The sequence below is a fragment of the Solenopsis invicta genome, chromosome 15 (assembly GCF_016802725.1).
Source record: "Solenopsis invicta isolate M01_SB chromosome 15, UNIL_Sinv_3.0, whole genome shotgun sequence".
In the NCBI taxonomy this organism is placed as follows: Eukaryota; Metazoa; Arthropoda; class Insecta; order Hymenoptera; family Formicidae; genus Solenopsis; species Solenopsis invicta.
This window is the reverse complement of record NC_052678.1, coordinates 6,689,832-6,708,818: the sequence shown is the minus strand read 5'-3', so window position 1 is coordinate 6,708,818 and position 18,987 is coordinate 6,689,832. Positions and strand designations below refer to the sequence as shown.

General features: G+C 35.4%; 2 protein-coding genes across 3 annotated transcripts in view; one reads left to right on the top strand and one right to left on the bottom strand.

Moving 5' to 3' along the window:
• The window catches only part of LOC105207307 (elongation of very long chain fatty acids protein AAEL008004), a 70,367-nt gene that overhangs the window by 11,229 nt on the left and 40,151 nt on the right, over positions 1–18,987 (bottom strand). Inside the window, exons 1-2 of one of the 2 annotated variants that reach the window (XM_011176738.3) lie at positions 15,948–16,931; positions 1,577–1,917 (exon numbers count right to left, since the gene is read on the bottom strand). In XM_011176738.3, the coding sequence (XP_011175040.1) occupies positions 1,577–1,915 (339 nt within the window). In that variant the 5' untranslated portion in view covers positions 1,916–1,917; positions 15,948–16,931. Of the gene's footprint in view, positions 1–1,576; positions 1,918–15,947; positions 16,932–18,987 lie in introns of those variants that run through there. The other variant, XM_039458155.1, reaches the window with a different exon arrangement.
• The window catches only part of LOC105207300 (elongation of very long chain fatty acids protein AAEL008004), a 65,595-nt gene that overhangs the window by 10,783 nt on the left and 35,825 nt on the right, over positions 1–18,987 (top strand). The gene's annotated exons all lie outside the window — the stretch shown is intronic.

Below are 18,987 nucleotides of genomic sequence, written 5' to 3'. Positions count from 1 at the left end.
TAATATTGACTTTAAAACAGAATAGAGTTGTTTCTTATAGAAATCACGTTTTTTATAAAAATATTGGTATTCTGTCAATGAACGAATATGTGCATAATTAAATTTCACCGCCTATCATCCGTAACTATCAATTTAGAATTCACGATTCGCGGTGAGTCTGAATTACTAATTAATTATAATATTACAATTAAAGGATAAATCTAACCGACTATTATTAATTAAGATACAAATTAATTAAATTTAACATGAAGTGATTGAAAATAATTAATTAAAATATGAACCTTCATCAATTTGTTCCACACAAATGCATATTACAATATGAAAGTCAATGGTCGAGGCAACGAATTTTGAACGATCATTTTTCTTGCAGTTCAGTCCCTTCGTTCATGAAACTGAGCACTCGTTGGAAATGAGCAAAATTTAAGATTTTATTTGATCACAATGTCTATGTATGTTTATTTTGATTTAATTATTAAGCTGTGATTATAAGTTTTCTTTAACTATAATTATAGATCGAGGCGTGTATTGTCTTTGATGAACTCAGCGGCCACGCGATTTGCATAAGTATCACAGTGCGATCCAAGATAATAAGATGAGAATTACTTATCATACTTAATTACCTACGTGGAAATTAAAACTCGACAAAGCTTCATTAAGACAAACGGGAATTGTATTTTATCTGGTACCACTTGCTAGCTGAACGAGCGTCGACTTTGCGCGATGTAATCGTCGAAGTTCTAGGTCGAAGTCTTCTTCCTCGATCTTTGTCAACGATTACACGAGTCTATTCATCACATCTCCTTTCACCGTCACACTTTGTTAACCGCATCGATTTCGCGAGCGATGATTATTCGCGGCTGTTCACTTTGATAGTTCGTAATCCTCCCTACGATTAGCCATCCGATCATTTTCGATATCGAATACGTACTGCACCGGCGGCATACTTACATCGTGACCTATATAACAAGTAAGTTGTCTGACCGGCTTCCAATTGTCAGCCGAGTCCTTAGATCCCGGCGGATCGTTGGCGTTCGTGAACTTTGAACGTCATGTAACGCTATAACGAGAATCTAATGATGGCTGTAAGAAAACGCGAAAGTCAAGGGTGACATGGAAGGTCGTATCAAGACACTCTCTCTCACTCTTTCACAAGCGTACGATCTCATTCTCTTCCTTTCTCTCCCGATTCCTTCCAATCCTCTTGCACTCTCCGCGATCACGTTTCCCCGCCCAAGGATTGCATGATTTCGCAAATTACAGGATTTCTAGTTAGTGCGCTTCTTCGTCGGGGCATCTATTCCCCTGATTTTTTTTTTCAATTATCGTTCTGTACTTGTTTATCTAACAATTATATCTCCTCCACAGCTCTACGATATTTCGCTTCATAACGTAATGATTTTGACCAAGACAAGATAATTCCTTTACCTTATTTAACCAGATACATGACGTCGGTCTGTATTAGTAAAATACTTTGAAACAGCACTTAATTTTTTTTTTTTTTTAACCAAAACTATGCACTTTTATATTATCGACGATAAATCTTGCTTTCTCGAAAATAATTATCGAAAATGTTTACCTCGTACAGCATCCCTAGCGAGAAGACGACTTGAAACGCGTTGTACGCCACCAGGACCCCTCTGAGTTTATACGGTTTTTTATTGGCCATCATACGCGGGCCGAATATGACAACGCCGTACAGATATAGGAGCACAATAAGGATTGTCGGTACAGGCGAGTCCATTAGGGGCCAGTCGCTGACACGTGGATCTGAAACTGTCGTGAGGATTTCCGTGTATTGATCCAGGGCCATCCTGACCAGGCCTTGGGCACCTACAAAGCTCCTGTTCGAGTCCGTCATCTCGATCCTCAACTCCGGTTCTCTCTCCGCCACTAATTCCGCTGCCGCCGATGCCATCTCTAAAAATGCAAACCGACGTTAAATATATATAATATATGATATATAATTATAATACGCAATACCGAAAAACATTTTTTGTCCGATCAAATCATTTCCTTTAATTAAAATATTTATTAGTTAGTTAAAATAATGTATTTTTTAAACTTGGGAAATATTTTTTTAATCAAATAACTGATGCTAAAAAAAGACACATTTATTTGAAAACAACCATTTTCAGTGTAATATGTTACATAACGTGAATCAGGAATTTAAAGATTTTGCGTTTAAATGAGAAGTTTTCAAAAAAAGGCAAGGAGCTTTATGGAAATTGATGCGTTAAATTTAGAATCTTTGTATTGAAATTTTAGAATACTTTTGTATATATAATGTATGAGAAATGCCTGAAGCACGCAAAATATTTATTTGTCAGAACAATTAATAAAAAAAAAATCAATATTCTTTTTATAGTGAATGCACATTTTATATAACTCAGAGAATTAATACGCAGCAAACTACTACATTTAGTAGTGAAAGAGTTAATGCCCTGGCAAAGCCTCTTGGAATTTCTTGCGTATCAAGGCAAATACGTAGTCCAATCCGGTTTATTGTCGGATACAAGTTGGCCCTGGTGACCTATATTCGTACAGGTTGTTTAGCTGGACCCGACCTGCACATGAATTAATTCCTTTTTCGGATCGGGTAAGGTTTTTTGATATTTTCCGACCCGATAAAACAGTTGTGATAAAACAGTTGTGCGTGTCGGTGTTTATTATTTTGGATAAAATACATTTATTTTATAAGTGGAAGTTATATCTCCGCATGGGGAGATATAACTTCATTAGCATGTAAACTGTCTAATACTCTGTCTAATACTCTAATAACTGTCTAATATTCAAATAATTAAAGAAAGTTCTATAAATTTTTCAGGCTTGTGGGACAGAGAATCATTTGAAAAACTAATATTTAATTAATGTTTCGTCTTAAAAAGTTTCTTTTTAGAAATTTCTCTTCTTTTCTTTTCCTTACTATCAGAAATTTATATGTGGAGCCGAAGATTATAGCAGTTCTGCAATCAAACGGGATTCCCGGGATAACTCTTTCCGCTCACGTTTACGCGCGCGATTACATACACGTGTCATTCTAATCGTCAATCAAAGGCTTCGATTGGAACGCAATAGGTCAGGAAGTTTGTCGTGGACGTCGTTTAAGAGTCCCCTGGCCTTATATCGCGAAGTCATCGTCGTCGTGTCGCGCTTTCGCTGCGACTTTACGCACGGATGTAAACCGGTCTCCTCCTTCCCTCCTTCCCTTTCGTCCGTCACCTTCCGTCGCTTCTTCACATTTTCCTTTTTCGCCTCGTTTTCTATAAGAGCTAATAAATCACCAGCCTCGTCATTTTCGAACGAATGCAACGGAGATTCGCAATTACAATGTCGGAGATTCTCAATTACAATGTCGCTTAACGCATTGCGTGAAATTTAATCGTCACGAACGAACTTCCGCTTACATTCTTAAGAAAGGTGTAATTTGCATTTACATAATAATTTAATAAATTGCAATTGGACACAATTTAACGAATGTCTAATTCGTTTAACGCAGAATCTGATACGCTTAATATAATACATAATGTTTTGCAAGGAAGTTTGAACAGCTTACAAATGTGTTAGCAAACAATTGCGGGTAGATACTAAACAAATGAATTTTATTTTTAGGCGTGCACGTAAAATAAATTAATTTTAAAAGATTTATACGCGTCAGGCGTTAATCAGGCGCGTAACTGGCATTCAGCTGTACCGAACAGATGTGATTCCGTTTTGTGCTAAATCGCACGCATCATCTTTATCCGATAATAAAGAAGATAACGATGACATATGCGATTTAGCGCAGAACTAACTGCTGATTTCTAACGATTTCTAACGACAGTTTCTTAAGATTGAAGCTGTCGAACGATACGATTTTAATGGCCGACACAGACTAATGGGTATCGACGGATTAACTCTTTAATTTCAGCATTTCAGTATGCGCGCACTATATTTTTCAATTACATGTTACGCTCCATGCAAATTGCTACACGTGTTCTAATATCTATCTGCTTGAACGTGTAAGAATAGATCATATATCCGAAAAGAAACTTGTCGTGTTAACGGAGAATTCAGGGAAAGCTTAAAATCAATTTTATATAATCGACTTTAACTTTATTTACAAATTATAATGTTAGAAAAGCATCGTTTCCAAATGTCTCTGTTACAAAGAGAAATTTACAAGCAGCAGTATTTTAATAACGTAATATTGTCAGCAAAATAGAAAACAGCGTTATTGACTAGCCATGTGATATTAAACATAAAAAATATGTAATTCATATATATTTATAGATATACATGATTCCTTCTTGCTTTACATGAGTATATATTATCTTTCTCATTACATTTTACTTTAATTTACTTTAATTTACTTTCACACGTCTTCCAATTATTTTTTAAATTTAGCTGCTAGGTGATTGTCGAATTGAAATAATAATTGTTCATTATTTTTGTATTTGCAATGAACGTATTGTATATAATAATATTTCGAATTTATTATATAAACTCTCACCATGTTTGATTGATTTTATAACGTAATTTTTATTAAACGTAAACGATCACTCGCAGATTTTCTACATTCCAGCTAGCTTTAACAGTTCGGTACTATGATTATATGTGAGTCATAAGTTGTCTCTATTATGCAAATTGGGTCTTGGAATCCTCAAATAAAAGATCGGTATAAATTTTGGATTAGTAAAAAGAAAAAGTACTGTAACGTTAGTTTCATTTTTCCGACGCTGGAGTAAAAGTATTTTAGATAACTATTCTCGGGTTAACAGAAATAAAAATAAACCGCAGTACTACTCGTCGGAGATCATTTAGCGAGATTTTACCGTAATATACGCGTAATTACTCACGAACATTTGATCCTTTTCGATAAGCTCCTCGCGTAATTATGGAACAATCATGATGCGGATGATAATTTAACATCGACCGTTCTGCATCTCTCTCTCTCTCTCTCTCTCTCTCTTTTTCTCTCTCTGGTTCCGTCGCCGCGTCGTAACACACTTATTGAGATTTAGAGCTTGTCACTATTACTTATATCGTAATTTGTGTCGCACGGACAGCACTATGTTCATGAATGACACTTTCTCGCCGTCCATCACGAAAGAAATCAATTTCGTAATCTTACGTACCACGCCGTATGCATTATGTCGTACGGTCATTAGATTGCATTTTCGTGGATCTGACGACGTTTGGACGATTATTAACGATGAGTCGCGCAAACTTTCGCGCATAACAACTGATTCGCGTAATCGCGACGGAGACAGTTCGCTCTCGTAAGAGGTAATTCGTAATCGCCTAAATCGTTTTCGTTCGAGCCGTGTTTCTCTTCCGCGCCCCATTTAGGCCCCACGTAACCACCCTCTAAGACTTTTCTTGTTCTTTTTCTTTCGCCGTCACGTCGGGTGGCGCCGACTCATCATGCAGATACAGTCTGTAAACATCTTTGCAATTTGTAACACTCGATTGCTCGTGATTTCCGTGTTCATGACGTAATTATGACAACTTGACGAGACATGTATTATTATTTTTATATGAAAGCATTGAGAATCACGCCTGTAGAGAAAAACGGCGAGGGAGAAGGTTTGATCGATATCTTCGTGATTTCTGGCACGATTTCCGTAACCGTGATGCAACTGTAATGTCTTCCTACTAAGATTTTTTTAAAAAGTCATCACGTACGTAATAAATATTCAACGAAAATTACCGAATCGTCCGTTAAAATTACGAAGGAACGAAGCTTCAAAGTACATACGTATATGTAAAAAATTAGATGTTCATAACTTTCTTCTGGCGTTTTCCGAACTTTGCGTTATCTCGAACTGAAAGTGGTCTCGATCAGAAATCACGTAAGCATTTCCAGCACAATTTAGTGCCTGGACTATTGTTCTAAGATTCTTCTCCGATGTGTATCGAAGTGAGCTGCACTTGGCGCAATCATACTGAATTATAGTAGGAATAATGCATTGTAACTTATCACGGGTACATCGCATAGACGCATACGAGCATTGAAATACGGTTGTGAATCCCCTTAGACACGCGGGATGAGCAGGCGTTAAGTAGACCAGAAAAATTAAACGAGCTGCGATTTGGTCATCGCCGCGGTCGGCGTTTTAAGGCCAGCGGAGAGTTTGCAGTTTACGTAATCGATATTGCAGTTTCGCGAACTGCGAAAACTGGAATATAACGGTAATATAATATATACGCGACTGAAGGTTGCCCAATGTCGTGGCCCTACGCCTCTTTCGCCGACTTACTCGTTCGTCTTTCTTCTTCAATTTTTTTTTTCAACGGTTGCGCTTCTTGCGGCGTGGTGCATTACACGCCTTCTAACAAGTGCATTGTCCCGAAACGCGTCGGCTCGCTCGCGCGCAAATCCTCAATCCGTTACATTCCGCAACATGGCGGACCTCGAAATGTTCAACCTTAACACGACGTGTTATATTTTTACGTCACTCCTGATGCGCGTTATTAAAACATCGTTGTTTGTCGTTTACGGACGATTAATGTCGGCCGGACTTGTGTAAAAGTCAGGTTGCGTCGCATCGTTCACAAAGAATTTGGGTTAGTTAAGTTTCTATAAATATTTCTGCGTTGCTTAAGTGAAAGTATCACGCGTGGGTCTTTTTTTAAAAAGTCAGCTTTAGAATTCGAATTTTTAATGAATGTATTTACACATGGGCGTACGTTTGTGCCAGATAAAACTTGTCTATATATGCGCGTTCGCCTTTTAAATTATCATAATCTATTTTTTTTTAGTTTTCCAGTTTGCCACATAGAATTATAAAATCAATGAAATGAAGAATATTATAGAAATTATACGAAATAAATAATATTCACGGAATTGGGTAAACGAATAATCCATTTTCAGCCACGAAAATAAATATAATATTATCTAATGTAGAAGGGAAGCGATAGAGCCAAATTACAAGCAACAATCAGATGGTGTAGTTTTCCTTAAACAATTTTCAATTCTCCAATAGTATTAAATACTAATGTAATATTAAATGCTGCTATCAAGTACCGTTTCCCTTCTATAGCTTGCATTGCAAAAATAACGAGCGATGCAACATATATATATTTTTAAAAATATTATCTATTTTATAAAGCGTGAAACATTAGAAAAGTGTGAAACATTAGAAGACATCTCGTTTTCAAAATACTCTTTATAAGCCCTTTATATCCTATTTACCTCAATTTAACTAATATCACCATAATGATGCTAAGAGTTTGGTATCTCGGGGGAATATCTATCGTCAGACCGACAAGGTTAATAGCGGCACGTGTTTCACGCGAAACATCCGGCATGTGAATCTCGATCCGCGCGTTAACGCGTTTCATCTCGGCGCTGTGCCGGGTACGGATCCGCCGAGTCAAACGGTACTTGCTATATAGAGAAAGTCCCGCGAGAGTGCGAGATAAAGAGGGTGAGATCTGCTGAAGGTGGCGAGAAGAGGGACAAGGAGAAAGAGAGAAACGTTGTGTGGCCGGTGTCGTCTTCGGCGCGCGGGTTCTCTCTCAATGGGAGAGAATTCCGATGATGATGACGAAGGTAACATCCGTACGGCGGATGGCTCTTCGAGTTTAGTGGGTAAGTGGGTCGTGCCGTCCGGTTAATTACCGATCGGCCTCTCGTGGTGTATCACGTCGCATGCGAGATATTTTCGCCTCCCGTCACTCGCGGCCGTTGTCATGTCGTGTTGAAGAGAGGCGACTCTTTCCTTTTATTTTCCTCGACCTTTCCTTCTAACCGCGGTCCAAATTTCGTACTCTCCCAAGCGCGACTCCTCTACCCGCACGCACGTTCCTTTTTACTTTCAGGACTCGCGGCTCGAATCGCTGCCGAAAGAGATTTGCTTTAACGCGTCGAACATGGTGTTACTTTTGCCTCGAATTTCATTAAACTGTTGCTTGATAGTTTTATGATATTTCACGTGCTATCTTGATGAAAAAAGTATTCAGGATATTATACTTAATCTGGCTGATCTCATTACTATGTTGCTCAGTAAAAAGGTATGTGCAACTAAAGATGGGCAAACTATTCGAATACGAATTGAATAGAATCAGATAAGATTTAATTCATTTCAGATTTGAATCTCGAATAATTCAAATTGGAATTATTCGAAAATTTCTAATCTGACAGGTTCGAATTCGTATCACAAATATTGATAATTTTGTAAAATCATATTTAAAATGATTGTATCATGTAATCAACGTTATTTTTCTTACAACGTAGTAATCTTTTGCTATTATCTGTAATTAATATTCAGTAATAATTATCAGCAATAATTGTTGTTGTTAATTAAAAGTTACGTACGAACGATTTCATTCAATTCTATTTAAATTTGAATAAAAAAAATGAAATTCAAATCGATTCAACGTAAAACAATTGCGATTCGCGCATCTCTATTAACAACTGCATTCTATTATACATTGTAGATGAGAAGAGCTATTATTTCTTCATAGCGTACTTGTTCTTTGAAAAGTATTTTAAATATATACTGATCTATATCGCGAAGAGATTTCAAGCCGTAATTTTCGACGATTTACCGCATTCCGCAATCTTTCTATCTAGTAGAAACGCAGCTACAAACGTTAGATTGAATGGTACCTGTTACAAGTACTCGCTTAGTGGGTCTGTTAGCTTTTGCAAAAGAATGCGATTGCGATTCGTCTAATCGTGAACAGTAAATTAAGGAATTGCGGTCGACGCAGCATATTGACCGGATTACAATCGTGTCAAGAAAACACATCCGCGCATGAAATCATCACGTTGGTACATAAGTGCGACAAAAGGACAACTCTACCTTTCGCCGAGAGTTTCATGGACTGGTTTCATCATTTCTCTCCTATCTTTTTGTTTACTCTCGCAAAAAGTGCTCGGCAAATAAATGTCGTTAAATGTTGTACTTATAACATTATTTACAAAACCGCTTTATCTTTTTCCATGCCTCGAGAAACGATCTAAATGCATGATTAATTATTTATTACCTATGTTTAAAATAGCTTTTTGTCACTTTAATGAGTATAATAAACTAATTGATTTGTGGTTAAATAAACATTCAGCAGAGCAAAAGTATAATTTAAGACTTTGTTTTGTTACGTTTTTTTTCATTGCACTTACGAATAATACATGCCTTTTTGTCACAATCTTTTAATTATGCTTGTTATTTCGTTTTTTATCGTATCACTGTTATCGAAAGGCGGTTGAAACGTATTCGAGTGCCACGAATGAAATATCTCGATCCGCATAAACGGCACATGACGAACGGTACGGTCTACAATCTACGATCTGCAATTTATGGGACATGATCGTTACTTCCTTACGATAAAGCTTTCCTTTCAAGAAATAAACGCATGATGGAAGAATAATAATAATATTATGCCGATGATTGATAGAATATTGTATGCCCGTTTGCATTTCTCGTGTTTTAAGCAGTTTTTCTTTAATTCCTAAATCTTTGAATTACCATTGGTGAGAGTCGAAGAAGAGCGTACTAAGTAGGTAACGCTATTAATGTGACGTGTATGTAATACGCCTTCGGTGATTCTCTCATGGTTTTCGTGTCAGTGAATTTTTATCGCGATGCCACTTTCCTATCTTTTTACTCTGTCGAAGTCTGTACTTCACATTACATTTTATTCCGCATGGATACAAGTAATAATTTTTATCGAATCGCTCGGCTACAATATACGCTCACGATCTTTACGTATGGTTTGCCTCATCGAAAAAAAATTAAATGCTTCCTTTATTATAGCTTATATTTATAATTTTACGTATTTATATCATTTTATTATTATATACATTTATTATTATATACATTTTTTGATGGAATTAATCTATAACTGATAATCGATCTTCAAAGAGTTTTCTACGGCAGCGTGCATTTCCTACACGCATTCCATCAATTTTGACGTCAACTCAGAAAATCTGTCGTGTTCAAAACTTGCGTTTACAACTCGAAACATTCTTGCAATGATAATTTCATAGTGTACACTTAATTTTCGAAAATGTATAAACTTTGATGTACGTAATTATGGACTTTTATTGAACATTGACGATATTTATATTGAACCAATGTATTTTCTGTCTACTTTCTTCTTTTCAAAGAATGTTCTTCACCTCTTCGGAGAGATTTTGCAACATTATAAAGTCGTTTGTTACGCTTATTATAATTAATTAACTGTCGTAAAAGAGAAAAAACGAACGCGTTTTGATTAATATTGCACGTTATTTTACATTGTCCCTAATTATGATGAGTTATGATCTACTATTTTGCCTCGGATACGATTTGCTGATACATGCTTGTCAAGTGTCTTCATCTCTTCTTCGATACTCGCCTAACGGCACTAGTTTAACGTTTCAACGACTCTCACTGCCGTTTGCCATCGATTCGCCTTCGGCGGTTGCTCTTCCTCCATCGTTTTACGCGGTCCGGAAATGAGCATCCTATATCATAAAACGGACGGTTTATCTGCTCTTTCCCGGTTTATCCATTAAGCGTCATCGTATAACTCTTTTCTTACACGGTAAAAAGAACGAGAGAGGAAAAGAGAGAGAGAGAAAGAAAGAGAGAGGGGGGGGGGGGTTATTATTCGCTAATTTCTCTGTGCTACTAGCCTGTTCTTGCGTGATCGAAATGTATCGACTTTTAAGAACCGTTTTCACCGTCCAACGAGAGTAACGACGGCATTTATTTAGAAACGCCTAGATGGAAGCGCGGATTTACGATAGCATTAATAAAATGATGATGTAGTGCAAATAAATCAAAAGTAAATTTTGAAACAGTTGAAATCTGAGATATGTAACGTTTAACTTTAACGTTTGCGTTGAGAGGATCAAAAGCTGTAGCAAAATTCAAAATTCAAAATAAAGTAATCGAAGTAACGGTAGTAATGAGATATAAATGTAATATCTCAATGCAATCCAATGGAGAGATTGATAATTGTTACAAATTTTACAAAATATTGATGAAAAATTATTAGACAAGGAAATAAAAGAAAAAAAGGGAGAAATAAAGAAGGATAAATTTGATTAATTTATAATGACGATTAAGTTTATTATTGAAGAATATTCGAATCGCATCCTGGCTCCCGGTTAGGTATTTCGAGGGATCTGATAAAGTGCCAAAGTGCGATTTTCTCACTTCGATCAATCGCGGAGTGAAAATCGTATCGTAATACTGATACTGGACTGACACATGGCATAACTATTGTAAAATGTTTATTAACCTAAATAAAAAAAAGGTTACACACATTTCTCGCTTATTTTAATTATACGTTTCCCCACGTAATATCCTACATTTTTCCTCGAGTTCCCTAGTTTCCGTATTAAGCATTTCTCTTCAATGGAAACGTAAAAAAAAATCTGACGATCCAATCGCAGCACACATTTCTCTTTTCACGAAGAAAGTAGATAACGAAGCGATTCATAATATCGCGCACCTGTCCTTCCCCCTCCCCCAAAATTTATGATCAAAGTTAATTGCTTCAGACGGTTTTGTCTTCGGCCGCGGAATGAAGCCAGGTGCAATCAACAAGCGCGTTGTAAAACGATCGTACGTCGCTGTCGTAGCTCCACTTTCTTTGCGTGGATAGCACTTTTCGGGACTTAATTGTAAGGCGCGCTGCAATTTTCCAATTCGTCGCACTAACGTTTTAGTGCGCGTATCGATGAACCGATTAGCGAAACGTAAAAATCGCACCCGGCTCGGCTTTTTGTCCGACGTGAAAGCACGTTTTTCGAATAACATTGTTTGCACATTAAAATTTCCCATAGAGCCCGCCAATCTTATACCGCTTATTTATGAAGAGGATGTGTTTTTGCAGAGGTGGTTTGGAAAACAAATTGGATGATTTAGAGAAATGTAGAGCAATAAAAGTTAAAGTATCGAAAGGTACAAAGTTTTCTGTAAGAAGCAACTGAAAATGAGGAAAGGAAGACTTCCTTGCTAGAATTATACTTTTATCTAAATTAGAAAATAATCTATAGACCATATGCCTTCAGCTGGAATATTTTTTATGCAAATCTGACAACAGGCATCGTTTGATTGAAATCTCAGGCTCTGGATATTCAGATCATCGTACTTTATACAGCAATATCGCATAGATTGATAATTGATACAAAGAGGGTAAATCTTAAATAATATTTAAAAGATAACGCAAGAAAGCCTCGTTGTAACAACTCGAAAGTAATTATTTGCAATTCTCGAGTGTTTTAATGTCCTCGATTTGGATAAATGCAACGGTGCGTTACCGCTCTTTCGACATTCTGTAGTTGGAGAGATCTTAGCCTTGACTAGAGTAAAATATCTTCGAAGCTTTGCACAGGCATATTGTGTCACATACATGAAATCGTTCGCTAATCTCTCGTGTAAACGCGAAATGTACTTCTTTTTCCACTTTCTGCGCGACGATAATTATTCATCTCGGTGGAAGCTAACGATATTAAAGAACTTAGCCACAATGATTGTATCATCTCTCCTCATCTAAAGTCTAACAAGGCAATAAAAATCTTAAGAATTCTATTAAGATTAACGAGCACAAAGTGCGCACGTTTAAATACCGGAGATCTAAAGTTTTTTTTTTTTGTGAACTCTTAAAGGTTTTATAATTGAAATAAATGTCAACAGTAAATTTGGATTATTTTTTTTATATTAATTTATCGTTAATACTTGTAATATAATTATCGTAAATAAGAAAATTAATTAAAGAGACGAATAGTTCCTTAAAGAGATACGGTAATAATAATCCAAGTAGTAATCACAGTTCATGTTTTAACGAAACTGTAAAAAAAAACAATGAAGGAGACAAAAAACAGGTTCTGGTTCTTGCGGAACAAATTGATATTCACTACGCGTCTTCAGCTACTATAACGAGCAATTACATTACGCGATTTACTTGTAGTCGCAGTTGAGGCCTATTGTTCCTAATTTTAAGCGGAAGCTGTGTTATCACTGTGAAACACAAGTTCCGAGCAAAGAGCATCGGAAATTTGTCAATATCCGTTAGTCTAGTGCGTCTAACACAGACGTCCGTTTACACGATGTGCCTTGTTACACATTGAAAAATGATAATTTTATATATCTTATATTAAACCGCCAATAAATATGAAATTAATACCAACTTGTACTTTTAAACTTTCGTCGTTCTACTTTTCTTTATCTATTTTAGGACGCCTAATTGTTAAACATTGAATGTACATATTAATGAATGATTCCTATTTGGCATGTTATTATTCATTTAACAGAGTTAACAATAAGTAATAAATAAAAGGCTATCATGCAAAGCAATATAGGAAATTTCATGGCCAAGAAGGAAAACTAATGAAATCTATTAAAGGTGGCGTTACATGTTTCCAATGGTATAAAACAACTAAAAATAGCAAAAACTAAAAAAAACTAAAAACTAAAAAGAAAGTTGTACGTTATGTTTTAATTATCAGAGTCTTCATTAAAAGTTATAAATAAATAATAAATAATTGTTAATGTTGGAAAAACATAACTGAATTGAAAACGATGAGCCCGAGAAAAATAGAAAACCATAATCCATTTAATCAGTGATTAACATGCTTAACGTCAAGCCGATGTTACACAAATGAATATTACAACTTTCAGACGATAATACACCCATTAATAGAAATCATTGAATTTTTGTATCGGTATTAGTTTATTATCATTTTCAATATTATTTGATGCGTTACTTCGAACATAGCATATTGAATAAACGATAAATCACATACGAAAACGACGTTGATGTTATTCGTATATTTTTGACTTGCTAATCAAATTTTGCTATATAAATTCAGAATTACACGAATCCGGAGTTCTGTTCGGAAAAATTATTACAGTCAAACTTTTTGCACATCTGTAGATATTCTAAAGAGCAAACTATTCGTCTCTTTCGAATACACGAAATCACGTCACGTTGTTAAGAAACTGCTTCGAAAACGGTCCAGCGACCTTGTGCCGAATATTACAGCGTGTTTCGAGTCGATTGTGTAATGTGACGTGCTCGGACACATACGTGGGGGTTATATTAAGGTAGGTAGTTGACCATGCAAAGCGAATACGCCGGCACGCGTGGCAGACCGCTGAGATAACTTCTGCCAGATGAGCAAGGTTTCTATGTTGGTTAAGGATCTTTCCTTCCTGTCATGCTTGCAGAACCACGTGCAGACAGGGTCAGACGTTTGAATTAAGGCAAGTACGAAAGAAACTACGTTTCTAGTGCACGAACAACGGCAACTGTATCTTGCGGATGTGCTTTGCGGCGCAATGTCTTGGTTGTGAAATGTAGGTGAATTGTTACATATAAACTTTCAAAAAAAAGTTCCTATTTACGAATTTAAACGTTGTATAGGTTGTAGGTAAATGATATAGCTACGATTTGTCACACATGGATAATTTTTAATAATTTTATATTTGAAAAAATTTTTTAAGTTATATATTCCAAGTATCTCTAAGATCTTTTTTTTCAATATTATTTGTACGTACAAAATTAATTTAAAAACGTAAAAATATTAGTAATACAGTTACGAAGAAAATGAATTAAATTCAACTTGGATTTCTTTTAATAAAAGTTTTAAAAATGATGACCATGAATATTTCTTATTATGAAATATACTGTGAGAAATGTTACACACGATAAAAATGTTGCGAGATACAACCGAAAACATTCTTTCGATAAAGCAATACATTATATAGCAATCTGAGAATTAATGTCAAAACAGTGCCTATAAATGTCAAAATTTTCTTAATATAAAAATACTTCGTATGTTTAAATGTGACATGGCAACATCGACAATCTTAATTTATTTTCTTTTTTGATAGTTAAATACGATTTAGTTAATATAAAATTCTATATTTTCGCGAAGAGTTTATTAATTTTCTTTAACAATTCAAATTTTATACTTAAATTATTTTGCATATGAAATAATATAAATGTATAAACAATAGTGCGTGTTGCATGTATGCATACAGATATATTTTGAAAAAAGTATAGAATATTTTTAAAATTATTAGTATATACGTAATATGTATAAATAAATATTAAATTTTTTAATATTATAAATAAGCATTTTCATATTTTATTAATTTATTAATATTATTAATTTTAAAACAGTTTATACCATTCCTCAATTTCTTTTAACATCTTTTAGCAAAAAAAATTCCGTAAAAATCGCTTTTCTTCTTTTAAAAAATTTATTTGAGTATAAAACACGATAGGTATTTAAATATATCACAGGTCGATTTGGATTATTATCGTTATTTCTAATTTCTTGTTTTAACATACATAAATTTTAAAAAAGCAATTTTAACAAGCTTATTTATTATATGAAATACATTGTAATTTTTTTTATATCATGGACATTGCAATATGAAAATATTTTAAAATTTGATTTATAACGTTGTAGTCTTTACGCGAATTAAAGGTTGATTTTAGCTTTGTACCTAACCCTTTGTAGGGCACTAGCGTACTGTTTTACTACTTCACGCATTACATTATGCGAATAATTCAGTTATTCACACATCGTACAAAGATCAGTTTGCACTATGTAGATAGTGGCAAAAGTACTTTTCTCACTTGAGAAAGAGATACAAAACAAGAGAAAATATTGATATTTTTCTGATAAAACATTCGTCTTTCACACATTCCCTCACATAATACGAAGCGGTCTCGCATCATTTGCTGTGTTGAGCTGTGTTTCGTCTCGTGTTTCGTCTCATAACTTATATAGTATAATCTTACTTGAAGGGTTGATTCATGCAATTTTTATACGATAACTCGCGCACACACGGTTTTTCACAACGTAGGTTTTCATAGCTCGCGCGTCTACTCGTTTAAGGAGTCTGTCCGATTTCTCCACGCGAAAATTCGTTTTGAGTCGCTCTCCAGCGATCGTTCGTGCTCGGTCGAACGTTCCGCTCTCCACCCCAAAGTTTTCGAAACGTGCTCGTGCTTACCTTCCACTCACGCTCCGCCGAGATCAGAAACTGGCCGACACTGTGCACTTCACCACTCCTGCGCCTAGCTACTTCGCCACCGAAATGCGTGTGCCCTGCGTGATTCAGCGGCGCCGCATCAAGCCGAGCTACCCATCAAACGAACCATCCGAGATTCCGCTCACTTGACTCTTCACACTGTACTTCCCTATCCGGTTGCTGGACGCCGTCGTCGATCGGCAGGTAGAGACACTGGATGCCGATCGCGAGGAATCCCCTTTCTCCCCGGAAGCAAAGTGTTGCGAAGACTTCGAAGGGACGCCCTCTCGTCACTGTGTCACACGGTCCTTCTCTCGCAGGGATCAGCGAGACACACTTACATGTGAGTGCTACATATGTCCCCGCGATATCGCATATGCGTTCGTGAAAGTTGTACACCGAGTACTATAATCGGTCCCTAGGGCGATTTTAAGTACCGCGCGCGTATCCGACGTGTACGACGCGTGTACGCGCGTGCGATGAGGGCGTGCGTACGTGAGCTTATGGGTCCAACGGCCGATGCTGCGAGAATAGTCCGCGGCGCGGTAGACCCGCGGTTTAAGTATTGGCTAACCTAAGTGGGGTCCAAGCGTTCGTGTGAGAGGGGCTGCACCGCCGGGGCCTTAGGTGGTCGTCTGCAAACCCCGCGCGCCGCACTCAGTCAAGGTCGCTTCACTCAGGTGGTCATTCGAGGAGAAGTGGAAAGGTGTCTTCTCTACGGTGACGGACTACGAGCGTGAGATCCTTCGGCCAAGGTCAGGTGTGCTTCACCGTTTGAAACTGTGTTGCGCCTCCGGTAGAGGATACGAAGCTCGAGGATAGAGGATCGTGGCCGAGGAAGTATCGTCCATGTAGCACTTCTCTCATTTTTAGCACTTTTGTCTTCTTTTTCAATTGACCTCGTATTTTCCCTTCTGCGTACTACTTCTGCATATAGATAATCACTTTCATGGCTTTCAACGAAATCAAACGAAATACAGAGAGATCGTGGTAATTCACTTTTCATTATTTTTGAAAATGCATAGGGTACATTTAGAAAATGTTATGTTATCTTTTAAAAATTGGAAAATTATTTTAATTGTCTACCACGATGTTTTCGGGATTTTACAAAAATTGGTTTTTACTTTTTCTATATTTATCAGTAATATAACGTCGATTTTTAAACAGCATACAATATTTATAAATATTTATTACTATTTATTTATTTTTTTAATATTGTAGTAATACTTTATCAACTTAAGTGTACTTTTTCTAAAAAATGAATGAAATCTTTAAATTGCGCCAATTATAAAAAGAATATATTGCTCTTTGAAATGACTGCTGTATTTACTTAAAAATAAATATCTTAAGTTTAATCTAATCTAAATGTATTTTTTCCAAAAAAATGAATGAAATCTTTAAATTGCCCCAATTATAAAGAGAATACATTGCTGTTTGAAATAACTGCTGTACTACTTTTAACGAACAAAATGCAAGTGATAGTATATTTATTTTTTAAACAAAATTCAAGTAGCGGTATCTTTAATTCCTTTTTAAATAAAATTCAAGTGATACTGTCTGTGTATTTCTATTGAAACATTTTGTCGTTCTAACCTAAGTGGATGTACTTAATTCAAAAAAGTTTCAATGAAATATATAACATTTAATCTCAAAGAATTAAAGACGAAACAGAAATGAGAATTTTATTAAAATAAAAAATTTTTAAACTACAAAAACTTTGCGCTGCTATAAGACAAGGTCATATATAGTATTATGCTCTCACAAGTGCTATTACATTTTTTTAGTGTTATATTATATAATTTACAAATGCATATAAATATAATAATGAAACAAAGTTAATTAGATCGGATGCTTCTTATTAAATTTATTTTTATCTTTCTATTTTCCTCCAATGCATATGTCTCTAAGTCATAATTTTTTAACTCTAGCGTTAACGTAAATGTATATTTTAAATGAAATGACGTGTGAAACAGGTTCAAATGATTGAATAAAGATATAAAAATGATTCTAACGCCTGTTGTATGTATAATTTTACAAGTTGAGTCTCAGAGGCCTCAATGCTGAGTATTCTCTCTGGTTTCAGAAATTTGTAACTAGATTAATTAATAAGTATGGCAAGTACATTTTGAATCCTGTTTATTAAAGTTAACAAAATTAAGTGTAACTTTTACAATGTATATAGAGTTCACTAAAAACTGGTTAAGATTATATTTACGAAATATTTTCGTAAATATTTATAAAATATTTAAATAATTGTAACAAATTTGTAAATCTTTCATAAATACTGTGTGCTGTCTAGATTAGTGTCAACAAAAAATAGACATATAACTTCTAAACTAAACGTGTTATTTTTTATTAAATCAAATTTAAGAACAAAAACAAGTAATGCAAAATATAATTATTATTTCATTTAAAATAAAATTAATTTTAATAGAATTTTGATATAAAATAATAAAAAATTGCAATCAAAATATTATTAAATACGTTGCTAAGAATAATCTTAACATTTTTTGAACAATGACATTATGGTAATTTTCTATACGCTCTGTTTTCTGTATGCAAATATTACATTTAAAGGAAACTGTTGCTAGACATGCGTGCGAACTATTGTAATAGTTAGAATTGTGCGTGAGCTAATTAAGCGATTGTTGGCAATCGCGCTCAGCGATTATTGGCAATCGGCGATTATCTCCACGAATCGGCTTGCGATATGTGCATCGGAAATCGGCGTCTGCGACATCGAAAAACAATGACTAAGTTTCCACCGAGGGTTCGAATCGGGTCAGAGTTGGGTCGACCAAGAAAACATATAAACACAGCACGTTTGATAGACAGCTCAATTTTCATTTATCCTGTTGGCAACATTGCAGTAAGTAATGTCAACATAAATGAAAATTAAGTTATCTATCTTGATCGTTTCCACCATATCTCATTTGGACCTAAAAATTTTATTAGTTAGGGTTCAACCGCAAATTTGATGTTTCCACCGAGCACTCACCCCAATCCGATTCTGACCCGATTT